The sequence below is a fragment of the Chionomys nivalis genome, chromosome 18, assembly GCF_950005125.1.
Source record: "Chionomys nivalis chromosome 18, mChiNiv1.1, whole genome shotgun sequence".
NCBI lineage: Eukaryota > Metazoa > Chordata > Mammalia > Rodentia > Cricetidae > Chionomys > Chionomys nivalis.
Genome location: NC_080103.1, coordinates 20,031,626 through 20,048,099, shown reverse-complemented (window position 1 = coordinate 20,048,099; position 16,474 = coordinate 20,031,626). Strand labels below are relative to the sequence as shown.

At 46.9% G+C, this 16,474-nt stretch overlaps 1 protein-coding gene across 4 annotated transcripts in view; it reads right to left on the bottom strand.

The window, feature by feature from the left end:
• Positions 1 to 847: 847 nt before the first annotated feature.
• The window catches only part of Kcnd3 (potassium voltage-gated channel subfamily D member 3), a 222,187-nt gene continuing 206,560 nt past the window's right edge, over positions 848 to 16,474 (bottom strand). For 3 of the 4 annotated variants that reach the window (XM_057793210.1, XM_057793208.1, XM_057793209.1), the window contains 5 exons: positions 9,918 to 10,019; positions 9,498 to 9,587; positions 7,994 to 8,050; positions 6,690 to 6,937; positions 848 to 5,811 (listed from right to left, as the gene is read on the bottom strand). In XM_057793210.1, the coding sequence (XP_057649193.1) occupies positions 5,610 to 5,811; positions 6,690 to 6,937; positions 7,994 to 8,050; positions 9,498 to 9,587; positions 9,918 to 10,019 (699 nt within the window). In that variant the 3' untranslated portion in view covers positions 848 to 5,609. The remainder of the gene's footprint in view (positions 5,812 to 6,689; positions 6,938 to 7,993; positions 8,051 to 9,497; positions 9,588 to 9,917; positions 10,020 to 16,474) is intronic. The other variant, XM_057793211.1, reaches the window with a different exon arrangement.

The following is a 16,474-nucleotide window of genomic DNA, read 5'->3' as shown; positions in this document are numbered from 1 at the left end:
GCTGAATGCAGGCAGAGTTGCAGAGGGCAGGTTCTTTGCAGTTTTCGTCCAGATTATTTGAGCTGTGGGTCTTTAGTGACACCTAGTGGGTAGAAAGGATGTGAGCAGCAGTGCTTACAGTGAATTCTGTACTTGACCTGGACTTGAGAACATACTGTGTATGCTTCCCCTTTCTTTTACTGTTTTCAGTGGTTGGGATCTGGTGGTTTTGGAGAATGATAAGGATTTAAATTTGTGCTGTTGCATGTCAGAACATGAAAATGCTTCTCTCACACGAACAGAATTGTTAAGGTTAGATCTTAAGGGGTACTTAATCCTGCTCACACCCCCTTCAAAGTCAAGAAAGGAACTGAAAGGAAGAAGTAAAAAGTGACAGATGTGAAGTCACAATATGTGACAAACCTAGCTGTGCTCCTATTGCCTGTCGAGATTTTTATTCTCTATAGCATTTACTGTTGAGTGTGTGTGTGTGTCACGCACGTATGTGGTTTGTTTCAGACCTTGGTCTCGGTGGAGCAGATATCAGAGGAGGCCTCAGTAGAGCCAATGCTGATGTATAAAGACGGTTTTTGTTTAGTAATTGGCCCTTAAGAGAGAGCGATAGACAAATTCAATCCAGTGATCCACTGTTAAAACAGAACCTGCCTAGTGCATGTAGACAGGCAAGCTCCGGGAAGCAGTGGAATTGCTTATGTAGAAGGAGACGGGGCAGATTAGACGAGGCCTTTACCCGTAAGATTATGTCATTGCTCTAGCAGGATAGAAAGCTTCCTGATGGAAGGCTGTGATTTGGAAGAGAAAGAACTGGTTTTAGAAGAAACTGCCCCACTCCAAGGCTTGTGGCACATAGTTTGTTTAATCCAGATTGGATACATCAGGTACAGCCGTGGCACAGGACTCGATACTGTAAATGATATACATGTTATAACATATGCACTACGGTTTCAAAAGAAGACAAGAAACTTAAGAGCTTTTTCTTCCCCCACAGAAAGTTTTCACATTTGTCTTCCTGCAGTTTTGTACAGTATATTTCTTTGCCATTGTGATGTTGTTAAGCAAAGCCCAGTAATTATACGAAAATAGAAAAGAACACACTTGATGTTTCTCACGAGAACATTAATGGGAGCTCATGACCTCTAAGGAAAACATTGGAATGTCTGGTTATCAAAAATATACCACCCCTCCCACCTCCCTGGCTTGTAAAATAGTCCCTTGGTCCAAGGAGTCCCCCAGGACTTGGGTCAGTGCCCTGCACTGGCCAATGTGTCATCAGCCAGCATAGTTTAACCTGCTAAGAGAAATGGCATTCCCATATTTGATGAGAAAACACAGAATATCCTGAATAAAAAACAAGACCCATAAGGAACCCCTTTAAAAAGCCATTTCCTTTTTCAAAGCCACTTTGCCTTGGTTCTGATGCTTTTCATGATGCTGTTTGGGCTCCACGTGTCATGGGTCACGACATTGTTTTTCCTTTGTCCCATTTTAAAGCTTTGCAAGTGATGAGAATTCATTAGGAAATTAGAGGAAAAAAATAAAAGTCTCATGTTCCTCGTACGATGGTTACCATGCCAACTAGCATGAAAGGGAAGCTATTACTCCCAGTGAATGGTATTGGGATCCTTCTGCCTTACTTAGGTACTTAGTAATTGAAATGAGGGAGCCTGAATCACTAGAATCCATTAATAATTTCAAATCTAATGCTAGCTCAATTTCAATCACTACTGCTATTTTTAAAAAGACAAGGAAAACGATCTAGGCATATAAAGCTCCCAGGTACTTTTCCAACCTGCATTCTGATAAGAAAATGACCTGATCCCAAACTGCAGGGAAGAGAAGCCAACTGTATAACATCCTCAGCAGGTCTGTATGTGGTTTTTGTGAACCACGGATCATTTGCTGTCCCCATTAACATCTGATCAAATGATGTGGTCGTAGACTAATAATGTTCAGTTGTTAAGAATCTACTGGTCTTTTGAAAGGGGTTCTGTACAATTAGTCCTGAGCTTGATACTACTTAGGAAAAATGGGAATTAGGAAGAAATAATGGTCTGTTTCAGGAGGTCCTGCTACTTCAGGAATGGTTTCCCTAGTCATCACCCTGGAAACCCAGCTTTTGAAAATGTGAGCAAACCTTAGAGCCATGGAGTGGGATATAGAAGACACCCCCAGGACATGATGCCTGAGTCTTGGATCATCATAATTCTGCCACTGACTTGCATGAAACCTAGGAGGAGTCATTCAGTTTTGTGTCCATTTCTTTCTCTGAATCAAGGATTTCCTAGGTTGACTACCTTCACAGATGCAGCGAGAAGCGAAGGTTTGAAAGGTCATTGTCCAAGCCTCCTCTTCATTGAGAAAATCGAGCATTTGCCTGAAAGATCTTGGACTTCCCTTTTCACCTGTTTCTTACAGACCTGAACACCTGTGGCTTGCTCTACCCAAGAAACGGTCGCTTTGATGTCTATAATTATTAGTGTAGTCAGGTGACCTCCAGGACTCCATCAGGTGTTGACATGTACACAGGAGTCTCTAGTTATGTCATGGCATCTTTGATGGGCCTTCCTCAACATATCAACTCCACGAGGCAAAGGGTGTGTTAAAACAGCAACAACAACAATAAAAACCCAAAACAAAACAAAAGCACATTAGACTAGTGGCCAAGGGTCTTGTGCTCTGGTCCCTAGTCTATCCTTAAATGACTACATTACCTTAAGCGAGTCAAGTTCTCTGGGCCTCAGCTTTTTACACTGTAAAATGAATTAGCGATTGTTTAATCTTCTCTAGTCTGGTGTACCCAATATTACATTTTCCAAGGTATTCCCATTTATTATTTGAATGTAGTTTTAGGATTTTTATATTTGTCTTTTTGAAACCCTCTCCCCCAGTGCTAAGTAGGATTGAATTGAATGGTGATTTGGGGAATTTTTCGTTATTCTAACATGGTTTATGCACCATGAGTCAATTGCACCAGAAAGCTATTGGTCTCTAGAAGATTCCGATAATTCTGGTTCTTTGCTTACTAGCTGGTGAGCCAGGCTTACTAAACTGATCCAGCACACTTTTGCCCCTGTACTTGATCACAAATACCTTTTAGGAGATATATGGCTGTGAGCTGTTTTCCTGGGTTGATACCTTTGAACACAGGCGAGCTGGGTCCCTTACCCCCTGCCAAGACTGCAGTGGGGGAAGGAAAATGAAGATGGTCTAATGATTTTTTTTGGGGGGGCAGGGGGAACTGGCATGATACGGGCTTTGGAAATGAAATAGAAGCAACACAAACAATTCAGTTCACTCAAGTCAATAAAAATGGAATTTTGGGGAACACAGTTTTTAAAATATATTTCTTTTCATGAGAACCATAACGTGCTATGTTGGTGCACTGTCCAGGTGACAAGGAGATCCTTGGTCGAGTTGTCATCCTAACCCTGCAATGACTTGCTCTTAAATAGAACGGTGGCTTGCATGTGAAACATCAGTGTTCCTTTTAAACTGTATCCTTATCCCACTCGGATGTCGCGTGCACCTAGACATTCCTTTGTCCCATGGTCCATTCATTCAAAATGAAGATCCCTTTCTAGTTCTTTGCGTATCTGCCAAAACTGGGTCCAGCTTGGCTCTCTGCCTTGGCTGATGGAATTACTGGATTGCAAGGATAGCTCCATTCCATGATAAGGGGAGATCCTGAGGCCAGATCTAGAGAAAGGACTGGCAGGAGCCACTGAAGATGGGACAGGGAGATGGAGATGGAGACAAGGGCACTTTTCTTCCGCCTTTCTGACTACTTTCTTGTTTGGTACCACCTCAAAACACCTGGACTCCTCTGTGTACAGGGTCACTGGAGCTGAGGCCATAGAAGCCCCACGGGTGCTTTCAGGTCCTTGGCTAGTAAAACTCATCTCGATAGCTGTACTGGGCAGAGAGAGTTTTGACTTGCTAATGAACAGCTTATCTGTGAACTGTAGAATGGATAAGAAGTTCCTAGGCAGCTCACGTGCCTCAGATCCCAGGCTTCAGAGATCCGCAGGGAAATAGTTGGGGTTGGGAAGGGCCCTTGTCACTAACCCGAGGCTCACCTGCTCCACTCTAAATGGTGAAAATGATTAGGAAGATTCCAGAAATGCTGTTCCCAGGCCTGCTACCATGTAAATAACTTGAGCAAACACATTGTCCACATTTTCAAGAAGTAATCCCCACTCCCTTATGGAGGTCATCAGTGTTACCCACTTGGGCTGTCTTCAGAGATAATGCCCGAAGACGACTCGGAGCTCAGGGCCTCTCAGACCAGGAAAGAATCATCTAGAGCTTCTTGCTTGCTTTCTTGCTTTGAAACATCCCTCAGGAGGCACGCGCGTTTACCCTTCATGCCCTTCATATAGGAATTGCCTCAGGCGGTAAGTCCACCGTCCTTATTTGAGGATGCTTGCGGAGCCTCTCAGCAGCCTGCGTGGGCTTTACGGTGGGCCCTAAAGGAGGGTACGTAGCAAGGTGCCCTGGAGCTCTGGCAGCTGGGAGCCTTGGTGCTTCTGTCTTCACCAGGGTATAGCAGAAACGACTGCTTTCTGAAGTTGCTGTTTTCGTTTTCAAGACCCAGTGTGATACACGTGACCATCACCCCCCCCACACACACCCAAACTGCAAAGACAAGGGAAGCACCTCTGTTCATAAGGTAGACTTACCTCTCCCTTCAGCTCCCCCCCACTTGGCTTCCTTTCCTTTCCGTATTTGCGTTTGCTCGGCCTGACTCCCAGACGCAGGTCTGCAGTACTTGGCAGTGACAGAGAAGGCTTTACTGTCCACGGTGAGACAGATGGTTGGACACAGAAACAGCCAAGGTGAAGCAGATAGGTACAGAGACAAAGGAGACGGACGGACGGAGCAGAAGGGTTGCTGTGTGGTTGCTGGACAGCTCTGTGCAGGTCGGCTGGGCAGTGAAGGCCCAGCAAAAGTGACCTCACTCCTCCTGGGACTAGGGAGGGAACTCAGCAATAACTGACTTTGAGCTTCTAAAAGCTTTTGCTATAAAAGGAGAAAAATAAAAACCAACCTCACAAAATGCATCGTTTTGGTTTAAAGGTGTTGGGTCCATGGAGAAAAACATTTCACAAAAATCCATTGATTTTGTTTTCCACCTTTTCCCATGAATAAATATTATCCATTAAGATCCTTGAAAAAGGTGCTGAGTACACAGTGTTATATTTTCTTCCTGTTTGCATGTGACGACTCGGCCTCTGGGTCTTGTGGTCTTGTGTTTTCCTCACTGGGGTCTTCAGAAACAACTGTTATTTGGTCTGAGGTGCCCCTACCAGGCCCTGTCCAGGCAAGTGGCCTACACTTCCTAATGGCCTATTCCCTACCCACCCCCTCCCTTCCTTCCTCAGGCCCCAGCAAGATGCAATGTCACAGGGCTATGTCCACACCAGCAGCAGGGAGCCTTGGGTCCCCTTTGCTGCTTCCTTTCCCTTTCACACACAAGTCTCAGTGCTAGGGGTGTAACGGGGCAGGCAGAAATAGTGGGAAAGGGGGAGGGAGTGGTCTCAGTGACCACCCACTAACATGCCAGCCCCCTTTACTCCCCACTAACCCCTTGGGCCCTCTGTCCGGTGTTTTTACAAGGCAGAGACCTTGACAACATTGCTGGCTATGGAAGGAATGTTCGTGTTGGGTCCTGGGCTGGCAGGAGGGGGCCGACTTTCTCCCTCTGGGGTTAGAGCCGGGGGCGTGGGGATGCTGATGATGGCCGTGGTTATCTGGGATGTTTTGCAGTTTGGTCTCAGTCCATCGTCTGCTTTCAGATTAAGGCTGGAACGACTGGGATAGAAAAGAGGGAGTTGGTGGTGGTTCCTGCTAGGGGGCGCCCCAAATCTTCCTTGACCCCCTGCATTGTTTTTGCTCTATGCTCTGTCAAGGAACTCTAGGGCCCTGTATGTCTCCCTTTAACAATCAGCTTATAATTACCACCCTAATCACTATTAACAATTACTAAGTGATCAGATAGTACTTCTTCCCAGCCCCCAGGGGCTTATCACTTGTGATGTTACAACAGTTGCTTTCCCCGAATTTTTTGCAACTTATTAAGAATAACAGGAGGGGCTGGAGAGGTGGCTCAGTGGTTAACACTGCACTGGCTGCTCTTCCAAAGGACCCAGGTTCAATTCCCAGCACCCACATGGCAGCTCACAACTATCTGTAACTCCAAGATCTGACACTCTCATACATATATGCAGGCAAAACACCAATGCATATAAAATAAATAAATACTTTTTTTTTTAAAAAAGAATAACAGGAAATGGCTTAACCATAAACAGAGACGAGGAGGAAAAGTCCACCTGTGATTCACAATTAGCCTGGCATAAGCCATATATGTAACACAGTTGGGGAAAGTATTTTCTTAGGAAAATGATCATAGTTCATCTTTTCAATTTTTGGGTTCTTTTTTAGTCCCCCCCCACAACTACCTAAAGCCACAATTGAGCTAAACTGCAACTGTACCATCTAATATCCCACAAAGACCCTTGGATTAACTTCAGAACATAAGAAAGAAGGTGGAGAGGAAAGCAGAGGGGCCCCGTGCAGTGGATAAGGGGGACCCCTAGCGGGGATCCCTGAGATTTTAAAGCGGAGATTGTTTAATTCTGGAAAGCGAATGACTCAAGACTTTGGGGCTGGCAGGATTGGAAGCTACCCACCTGGTGGTGAGGGAGGGCTGCTCGCTGCCCTGGATGTGGATCGTGCTGAGTTCTTGCATGCTGCGCAGGCGAGTGGCCGGCAGGTTGGAGTTGGGCAGGTGTGTGGTCTTCTTACTGCGCCGGGAGCAGCAGGTGGTGGTGAGGCCCGAGTGGCTGGAGAGAGAAGGGCTCCTGGTGGACGGGTAGTTCTGCATCGAGCTCTCCATGCAGTTCTGCTCAAACATCTGCTCGTCGATAAACTCGTGGTTCTGCAGGAGGAAGGAGAAGAAGTGAAAAAGCAGAAGGGAGGTGGGAGAGCCCCAGTCCCTGTATGGCTGCCTGTCTGTTTGGGGCCTTTAATGGAGGACCCCCAAATGCCTGGATTACAGGTAAGTGTTTGAGAGGGGTTTCATTTCCACAGATGTCAATGTCAAAAGTATCAAATTGGCCTCCCTGGCCATTAGACTGGGCAGGGACTCAGTTGTTAAATCGTGTGTCATGTGCTCCATCTACAGGTTGAGCAGAAGGGACACAGAGGACGTGGAGGGTCTGAGTGGCATCATCAGAGTTAGAATCAAATTTTTCTTAGTAAGCTCTGAAGCTTTGCACACCTGATGACTCTTACAGTCTTGACAAAAGTTTGTTAAAGTTTGGACCAGTCACAGAACTGGGAGAGCATTGCTCTTGATTGCAAAGGGGCCAAGCTGCTAAGGATAAGATTTCTTCTAATTTTGTCTTCTTTTGGCCTGATTAGAGCATATGGATCCTTAACGACCAGGCGGTTCAGGATTCCCTAGGTCAAATGTAAGCTAGGGAAAGAATGTTAACGGTTTTGGATCTGTAGGCCATGAGGGTGGCCTATAGCTAGACCCCAAACAATGGAAAAATGGCTGCTTGACCAAGAACCCTGTGGCACTGGCAGTGTGAGGAGCAAGAGAAGTGTGAGGGCAGAGTTCAGAGAATGTCCCCTGGTGGCCAATACCAGAGTTCAGAGAATGTCCCCTGGTGGCCAAGACCAGAGCTCCCAGGAAACCGAGGAGGTAGCAGAGAGATGCGTGGCATACGGGCATTCCAGAGGAAACTGACCTTGGAGTTCCACTGCCCCCCTCAACCCCTCTGGGGGTGTCCAAGGAAAGGATAGGAAAGGAAATTGGGTAGTGTGGGTGCAGAAATACTGGAAGCCTGAGCTGGTACTGGGTGTGGCAGCAGAGACAGCAAAAGCCCAGGGAGGATCAGCAGCACATGCAGAAACCAGACTAGGGGTGAGCAGAGAAGATCCACAGACTCAAGATTCAGAGAGAACAATTGAATTTATAAAGCGATACCTTGATGGTGGAGGTTCGTACAGATAACAGGGGATCATCCACAAGATAGGATAACCCCTACAGGACAACATGCCAACAGAAGATAGAAACACCATTGATTGTACATTCCAGCATTCCAAGTTTGGACATTCAGTTCCTCAACCCCAGCATTCCACCCTCCGAAGTCAACATTCCAGCCCTCGTTCCCAGCATTCTGCTTCCCATTGTCCCAACATTTCATCCCTTGGTTCCGACAGGAGACTGCTTAACCCAACATACACTCTTTCCATACCAACATTCCTCCTTTCCTATCCCAACATTCCACCTCTGGGTCCCACATCCCTTCCCCCAAATCCAGCATTCCGACATCCTGTCCCTATAATCAATCCAACATTCCCTCGGATTCAGCATTCCACCCCTTTAATGCCAGCATTCTGTCTCTCAGTCCCCCAGTGCCAACATTCCAGCCCTTCAAACCCCAGTGTTTTCACCCATGTCCTTTCAATGTACACATTCCACCCAGCACATGCAACTTGGGAAGGGCAGTGGGGCCTGGCCCTGGCATCCCACTGGCAAGCTCGGTGTCCTTGGGAGAACTTGGGAGATATGCATGCGTGGTTTTTGATCATAGTTCCTAGGACCTGGGCTTGCAGAGTACTTTCTCATTTAGAAGATCTCACTGGGTTTCCACGGTCATCCATGGGGTCCACTTTTGGCCCAGAGTAAGAGGAATCTAGCATCTGGGAGGTCAGGTTACAGGCTACTAGGAACTAGGAAGCTCCTTTCAAGGGTAGGATGAGCCCTGACCCTAGGCTCTTTGAGTAGGAATCTTTTGGAAAGGATCAGGGAATAGGCTCACTTTAGCATTTCTGTTCTGACTTCTCCCACCCTATGATTCCTGGCACTTCTGCCAAGGGTTCAGGGTTGGCCCCACTGCCCCTTCCTTTTAGGCTGTCAGTAAGGCACAAGCATCATTCCCATTCCAGCTGTGGCACCCTCCATCATGATCTCCTTTAGCAATCAGCTTTTCACAATCTGAACTCCCTGCCAAAGTGCAAGGTTACTAAGTGGGACTGGGACTGATAAGCCCTTGGCTAAAGAATATGTATACTGCATCCTTCATTCATGCACATGGAAGGGGACCCATGGATTGCCTCAATCCAGCTACGGGGATGGAACAAAAATCTTCCCTCTTCTCTACTGTCCTGTGTAAATTCAGCCTGAATCTTGTTGGGTGGTGCCCATCAGAACTGAGAATGAAAAACAAAACTCTTAGTTGTTAAGACACATGCTGCTGTTGGCGGGGGGGGGGGGGGGGGGATGGGAAGACCGACCTCTTCTCTAGAGCTGCAGGACACAGCTGATCTCTCATTCTTTGCCCCACCCCCTGGGGTGTTTATAGACCTTGCCACTACTCTTTTGGATTGGAAGGGGACAGACTGACTATCTGGCCTAGGACTACAAAGCGAATACAGCCTTGGGAGGTCAGGGGTGAAGCAGGAGGGGGCAGGAGGCTGGCACTCACAGTGGTCTTTTCTAGGCAGTGCAGCAAGTGGTGGTGCTGGCTCTCAATGAGCGAGGTGGTCTTGCCCATGTGCTCCTCTTCTGGGGTGCCCTAGGGAGACAGAAAGAAGGGCTAAGAATAAAGCTGGTGCTTTCCCCTCTCTTCAGCCTCTTCGTTTCTTCACAGAAGGTAGGAGGGCAGGAGAAAAATCCTGATAAGCCAAATCTTAGGGCCACTATAAAACTTGCTGGCCTGGGTCTGGGGGCCCTTTGCAGCAGCTGGTTTATGGGCAGCAGTGATAATTCTTTGAGAGCACTATGTTTGTGGGAACCCTGGAGACATGTTTCTGTCAGAGTCTAAACTGGCGCTTTCTAGGGGAGTGAATGAGCAGAGAAGCCCATTTCTAGTTTATCTCCTCTGAGCAGTCTTCTGGACACTTACCGTCAGCTCCAGGGCTTCATTGAGGAGCCCATTGCGCTTGCTGTGCAGGTAGGCATTGGAACTTCCTGTTTTGGCCACACGGATCCTGGCAAGGCGGGCCTTCTGTGATGGGTAGACAATAAGAAAAACAGTAAGATACAAGAAGAGGAAGCCTGGCAAACCAGTGACAACAGCTGCCCCAATGAGGCTGCTTTCCCTAGCATCCTGTGAGAAGGGAAAAAAACCTCCCCTGTCTTAGCCTGATGCATCTCTGTATCTAGCCCCCAGAATGGATCTGAGACCTGTGTGCCCATTATTGCAGTTTAGCCATGGTCAGAGCTCTAGGAATCTTCACAAATCTTCAGCCTGGGTGGAGTCCTGGTGGAAGAAATACAACATTTTCAAGTTCTTTCTCCTGAAGCTTTTCCAGTATTTTCCACTCGGTATTGCATGATGGCATGAGCCGTTCTATTACTTCTTATCTCTAAGGACTGTAGGGTTCCTAGAGGACACCGTGTTGCTAACTGCTCTCAGTCTCTCCTGGGTTCCAGGGTGGTTGGTTCTCCATGTGCTATAGGTTCCCACAGAACAGTTAGTTACGAGAGAAAGCAAAGGGAGCAGTGGCACCACCATCACCTCTTAACTCCCTCGTCCCTCGTCTGTCGGTCTCTTGGCATTTGTCATTAGGGTGGCGCGTGCGCGCACACACACATACACACACACACACACACACACACACACACACACGTCTGCTGGTCTCCTGGCATTTATCACTAGGGTAGCCCACACTTGTCTGCTGGTCTCCTGGCATTTGTACTAGGGTAGCACACACTCATCTGCTGGTCTCCTGGCATTTATCACTAGGGTAGCACACACACTTGTCTTGCTGCCGTTCCTCTCCTGTGCTAGAATGTAAGCTCCTCGAGGGCAGGAAGTTCGCTTTGTTTGTTACCAGGAGGCTCTTATTTTTTTATTTTTAATTAATTAATTTAAATTATTTATTTATTTAGTTTGTTTTTTTCAAGACAGGTTTCTCTGCGTATCTTTGGAGCCTGTCATGGAACTTACTCTGTAGACCAGACCAGGCTGGCTTCGAACTCACAGAGATCAGCCTGCCTCTGCTTCCTGAGTGCTGGAATTAAAGTCATGCACCACCACTCACTTAACTTTTTAAAGTTAAGAAATGTATTTACAGGTTTACAACTGACTTGGGGAGCCGATGGATGTGTCAATACACATCTGTGTTGTGCACAGGCATGGGAAGGGTATTTTGTACACAGAGGTGGCCTGGTATGTTTATGACAGAAAAGAACACATTTCAATATACTACATTGGTTTTATCTAGCACAGAACTGAAACCCTCCCTGGGAAAGCCCTCAGAAGACAACCTCCTCCAGATGGAGGCTGGAGCACAAATAATAAAAATCCAGAGACAGATATTGGGGTTCAACCTGAAGGTCAGAAAAGAAAATCGGCCAGCCACTGGCTCCTACCTCTACCTCAATCCAAAATGGTGATCCTGCCTCCGGCAATTTCAGAATGAGACTGTGTCTACGAGCTGTTTCCTCCCATCTTCTGGGGCTGGGATTAAAGGTGTGCACCACTGGGATTAAAGGCATGCACCACCCGGTTTCTATGGCAACTAGTGTGACTACTGAGATTGAAGGTGAGCGTCACACTGCCTGGTCTGTAAGGCTGACCAGTGGGTCTGTTTTACTCTTTGATCTTCAGGCAAGCTTTATTTATTAAAACAAATGAAATATCATTTCAGGGGGTTGCACAGCATCTTGGGCCAAGCTCATCTTACTTGCATACTGAGAGAATGGCCATCTGATATATGCTAGCTGCTTTTTTTTTTGGTCTAATGACCGCCAGCCACATCACAGCAGAAAGAAGACCGTGAAGTTCAGCAGTCTGGGACTGGAAAAAAGCCCTGTGGGCTTAGAGTACATAGCCTGGGCTCTACAGATCCAGAACCAGTTCCATGCTATTGCTTCAAGCAGAAGAGTCCCTGAAGTGTAGAATTCTCTTCCTGCCTCTGGGTACAGTGACATGTAACTTGAACCTGGACCCTGACGATAGGTTCTGGGAAATTGTGGCAATTTTCATTTCTTGTTATCCTCTCCCAGATATCCTGCATGGGTTGGTTCATCCGCTAAGAGGCCATGGACTGTCAAGAGGATCATAAAGGCTACGTTATGTTCCCTGTTCCCCGAGAACTCCTCCACCCACCAGTATCTCCTTGCAGCGCAATTAAACTCTTTCCCCTGGTCTTTAAATGTGGGACAGAGGCTAGAACTCGAGTTGGAAGGTCTTCCAGTAAGTCCAAGGATGGCTGCTCCTCTAGATGGAGAGGATGAAGAGGAAGATACGAGACAGAAAGGCGTGCAAGTCAACCCTGTCATCCTCCCTGTCTGTGAGCAAAATACATTCATTCATTCATTCCATGTCTAGGATGAATCTGGCCAGCAGTCCTGCTGCAGCCCCGCCCCCCCCCGGCCAGATGTTTACAGTCAAGTGAGTTCCTCCTAGTTCATGACTTGGCTGCTGTCACTTTGGGAGAAGGCTGGGCGTTGAGAGCTGCATATGGAAATCCAATTGTGTCAAGCTCATTACAGCCTTATGTAATCAGATTGCCACTTAGAGGCGGACCTTTCTCATATGTAGGGTCTGTCTTTATTACTTTCCAGAGATGAAAGTTTCTCCTGTTCCCCTCTGAGACACTTCTTTTAATCTTATCTCACTCTGGATTCTATTAAGGTAGGAGACTGTCACATCAAACACAGCGTATCGTTTAATCATTCCCAAACGGGAAACAGAGGTTTGAGGAAGGTTGGCAGAACCTGCCAGTGTGGTGTGAAACCCGATGGCATTCTCTGCTTGGTTTTGTGCTCCTGAAGGTCAGGGCCTGGGTCTTATGCACATTCTTTTATTGCCAGCATCCAGGGCATGCTCTGCCTCGAACAGGAATTCAAGCAAAGACTGTGCTAGCCAAAGAAGGAATGCCAAGCATGCTTAGCTGGGCATCTATGCTCGTAAAGTCCTTGTAATGGCTCAGTCCTTGTGCGGACTGGTCAGCTTGTACTCTCCTTCATAACCATAAGGATACTATGAAAGGTAAGAGACTGGAGAGTTTATCTAGGCTGCTTCAAAGGCCGAACAATTATTAATGAATTGATTTAAAATAACGAGAGCCACTCAGCCAGGGTGAGAGAATGGATTAGAAAGGGTTCAGGTCGTGTCTTCCAATGAGGAAGTCAAACATAGCTTTCACGGCGTCTTTCTCCTTCCTTCCTCCTTGAGTTCACCTCCTTTAAACTTGAAGGGCAAAGCCCAGGAACCTGCATCTTCAACAGGTGTAAGTGAAGCTTTGGGGTTGGAGGAGAGTTCTGGTACAACACTGTTAGCTTGGGACATGGCCTGCCACCATTACTGATCAAGATCATTTGGTGGACCCCTGCGGAACCTGGCACAACTGGGACTCCTAGCTGGCAGCTGGCAAACACGGCCTGAACATGAGTCTTTGCATCTCTTGCCCCAAAAGAGGCAGAAGGAAGACAAGGGAGAAAAGGAAACACAGGCAGTTGTACACTTAGACATTCATCAGAGTGACAGTAAGATTTATGTTGATGGAAACCCATACACGAGAATGCTTATTTGTAATAGCTGGAAACCATTTCTATCCCAGAAGCTCTTCAGCAGGCAAACATCCAACAGAACACGGCTGAGTGAGAAAAGTGAATGGGCTTTTACTTTTTTTTTTTTTTTTTGAGACAGAATCTTAATTAGTTACCTAGGCTGGCTTTGGATGATGCTGTAGCCCAGGCTGACCTGGAACTTAGGATTCTCCTGTTTCAGCCTCCTGAGCATCTGGGATCACAGACCTGAATCACTAGGCCTGGTATAAGAAACTAGTGATATAATTTGAATGAGTCTCTGGGGATTATATGGAGGAAAAAGGCCAGCTCCCAAAGCTGCATGAGTGCATTTACGTAAGTTTAGAGATGAAACCATTTTATAAGTGGAGATCAGAGAAATAGTTCCTAGGAGTAAGGGACCCGGCAGAAGTACAGCAGGAGCATAGTTATAAAAGCCACACGGGTTCTCTTGTGGGAACTGGCTAGTCTCGCAGCTGTGAAGCTGCTGGATCTGTAGGAACCTACATGGGTGAGGAAACTGTAACACACACACACACACACACACGCACGTACACACATGCACGTACACACACTGGGGAAGATGGGCGAGAGGCATATACTCTTTGTGCTCTGTATGGTTCTCTAAAATGTTACCATTAGATAAAGCTGGGCAGAGTACAAACCGGCTCTATCTTTTTGGAACTACATGTGCAACTACATAATCTATAATTATTCCAATAAAATGTTCCACCAAAAACAAAGGATATGGCGCAGGGGGTGTAGTTAAGGGATAGAGTATTTTTGCCTACCAACCACGCGCAAGGGCCCTAGGCTTCATCCCCAGCACAACAACAATAAATATGTAAGCAAAACTAAAACAATCTCCCTTGAAACCAAAAAGTGGGTGGAGCTGGGACAAGCGGTGGCTTTTCCAGCTCTATCCCAGGTGCCTCTGCTAGACAACCTTGACTTATCTCTGGTTCTCTTGGCCTAGGGAAGACAGTCCCCACAGGTAGATGTGACACAAATTTCTTTTGGAGCTTTTATCCACGAGGCACCTTCTCTGGAGCCTTCTCTTCTGCCCAAGAAGCTATCAGAAGCATGGTCAGAGCTGAGGGCTATCATTAGCCTCCTGACCTCCTCCCTGTCCGATCTCTCCACTTTCACCAAGTCCCCTGGGCCCGCTCTGCCTTGGCTCACCGTGACAGACTGAGCGCTGGAAACAGACAGTATTGGTTTTTTTCCTCTCACAGGAAGCCCAAGGTGAAAGAGACAGAGTGGTGTAACCTTGAGGAGAAACAGTATCCAGGCTAGGGAAAACATTGTAAATATTTACTTATTTCAAAGGAGAGAGAAAGGGGTTGGACAGGGCTCATCCTGAGTAGCTCAGAGAGAGGACAAAGCCAGAATTGGTCCTTCTGGATATTAATCCGCACACAATAAGCTTTAAACTCTCTATGGGAAACACTCACTGTTAAGTCTTTGCAGGTGGGCTTCGCTGAGAAGTGGGAATGGTGCGGCCAGGAAGGAGAAGTTAGCTGCAGAGTATAGCTACCTCTGGAGGGGCTGTCACCATTGAGCCTGGCACTTCTGAGAACCCTACCAGCTCTGCAAAAAGCCCGAGTTTGTGCTTGCCCACTTTTAAAAGCTGTGAGGGCGGAGTGTGTGCCACAGGAATCCCTGGACCTCAGGACCTCAGAGTTTGGATATGAGAGCCCAGTTTTTCCTCTGCCTCTTTATTTAGAACTGCGTGATGAATTTAGTCATTGTTCGCCTTTGCCAGCTGACTTGAGCAGGGAGAGATAAGACTTCCATTTCTGGAGTGTCTGGGAGTGGGGAGACCTTGACCTTGGGTGAGGAGATGGAAGATAGATGCCGTAGGCGATGAGGATGTCAGGAGAGAGACCTTAGGCTGGTGACATCACTGACCAGGCACAGGTATATGGAAACAGGAAGGTAAGAAGGAGGTGACACAAGGACACACAAGAGGTCGTATTTGGGATACAGGACCAAGTAGGCTTAGTATATGATTATATTATTTACTGTTCTATGTAAATTGTTATGCAACCATTGTTTTAGAGTTAGCTTAAACTTGTGGCTTTGTTATAGTCAGTACCTGCAGACCTATTCTGGGGTTCTAGATTGCTTTGTCCAGTGCTAGGTCCTGCTACCCAGGGGTTATTGTTGCAAGTGGAAGTAAGTAATTTAGCTGCAGGGCCTGTCACAGGGAAGGTGCTTACATAAAAGTCTGTAGACGTGAAGGAATGGAAGAAAGAATAAAATACAGAGAGCAAAGTCGCTGTCGTGTCTAGGCTAATCTTCCAACAAGGTGCCTTTCTCTTCTTTGTACCCAGAGACTCCGATCATGACCCCAGAGCCTGAGACAATAAGGGGACCATTTTCAGCCCAGACCAAAAGGGAAGTAGAACCCCTCTCCCCCCAAGAGATCCCTTCTCTTCTAGTGTTTGCCAACTTGATCAAATTTAGAATCACCCAGGAGACTGGTGAGACACACACACTCTCGGAATGTCTGTGACGGCTTTTACAGAGAATTAACTGAGGAAGACCCACTTCAGTATGAGCGGTACTGTGGGCTGTGGGCTTAGGTGGAAAAACAAAAGGCAAAACCAAAAAGACAGCTGAGCGCTGGCATCTCCTCCCTTTCTACCTGTCCACCAAGAGTGAAGGACAATCTCCACCATGTGCTCCCCCTGCTGCCAAGATGTTTGGGGGGCAAGCAGACAGACTAATTCTTCTGAAACTGTGAGTCAAAATAATTAATTTTCATTATAAATGACAGGCATTTGTCATAGAGATGTAAATGTTAATACTATAGGACCCTGGCAAAAGTCCTTGGCAGGAAAATCTCTGGAAGATGCCATGGGTTTGGTGGTATGGCTGTAATGTCCTAGAGAGAAGCCGGAAGGCCAAGTGCAAACA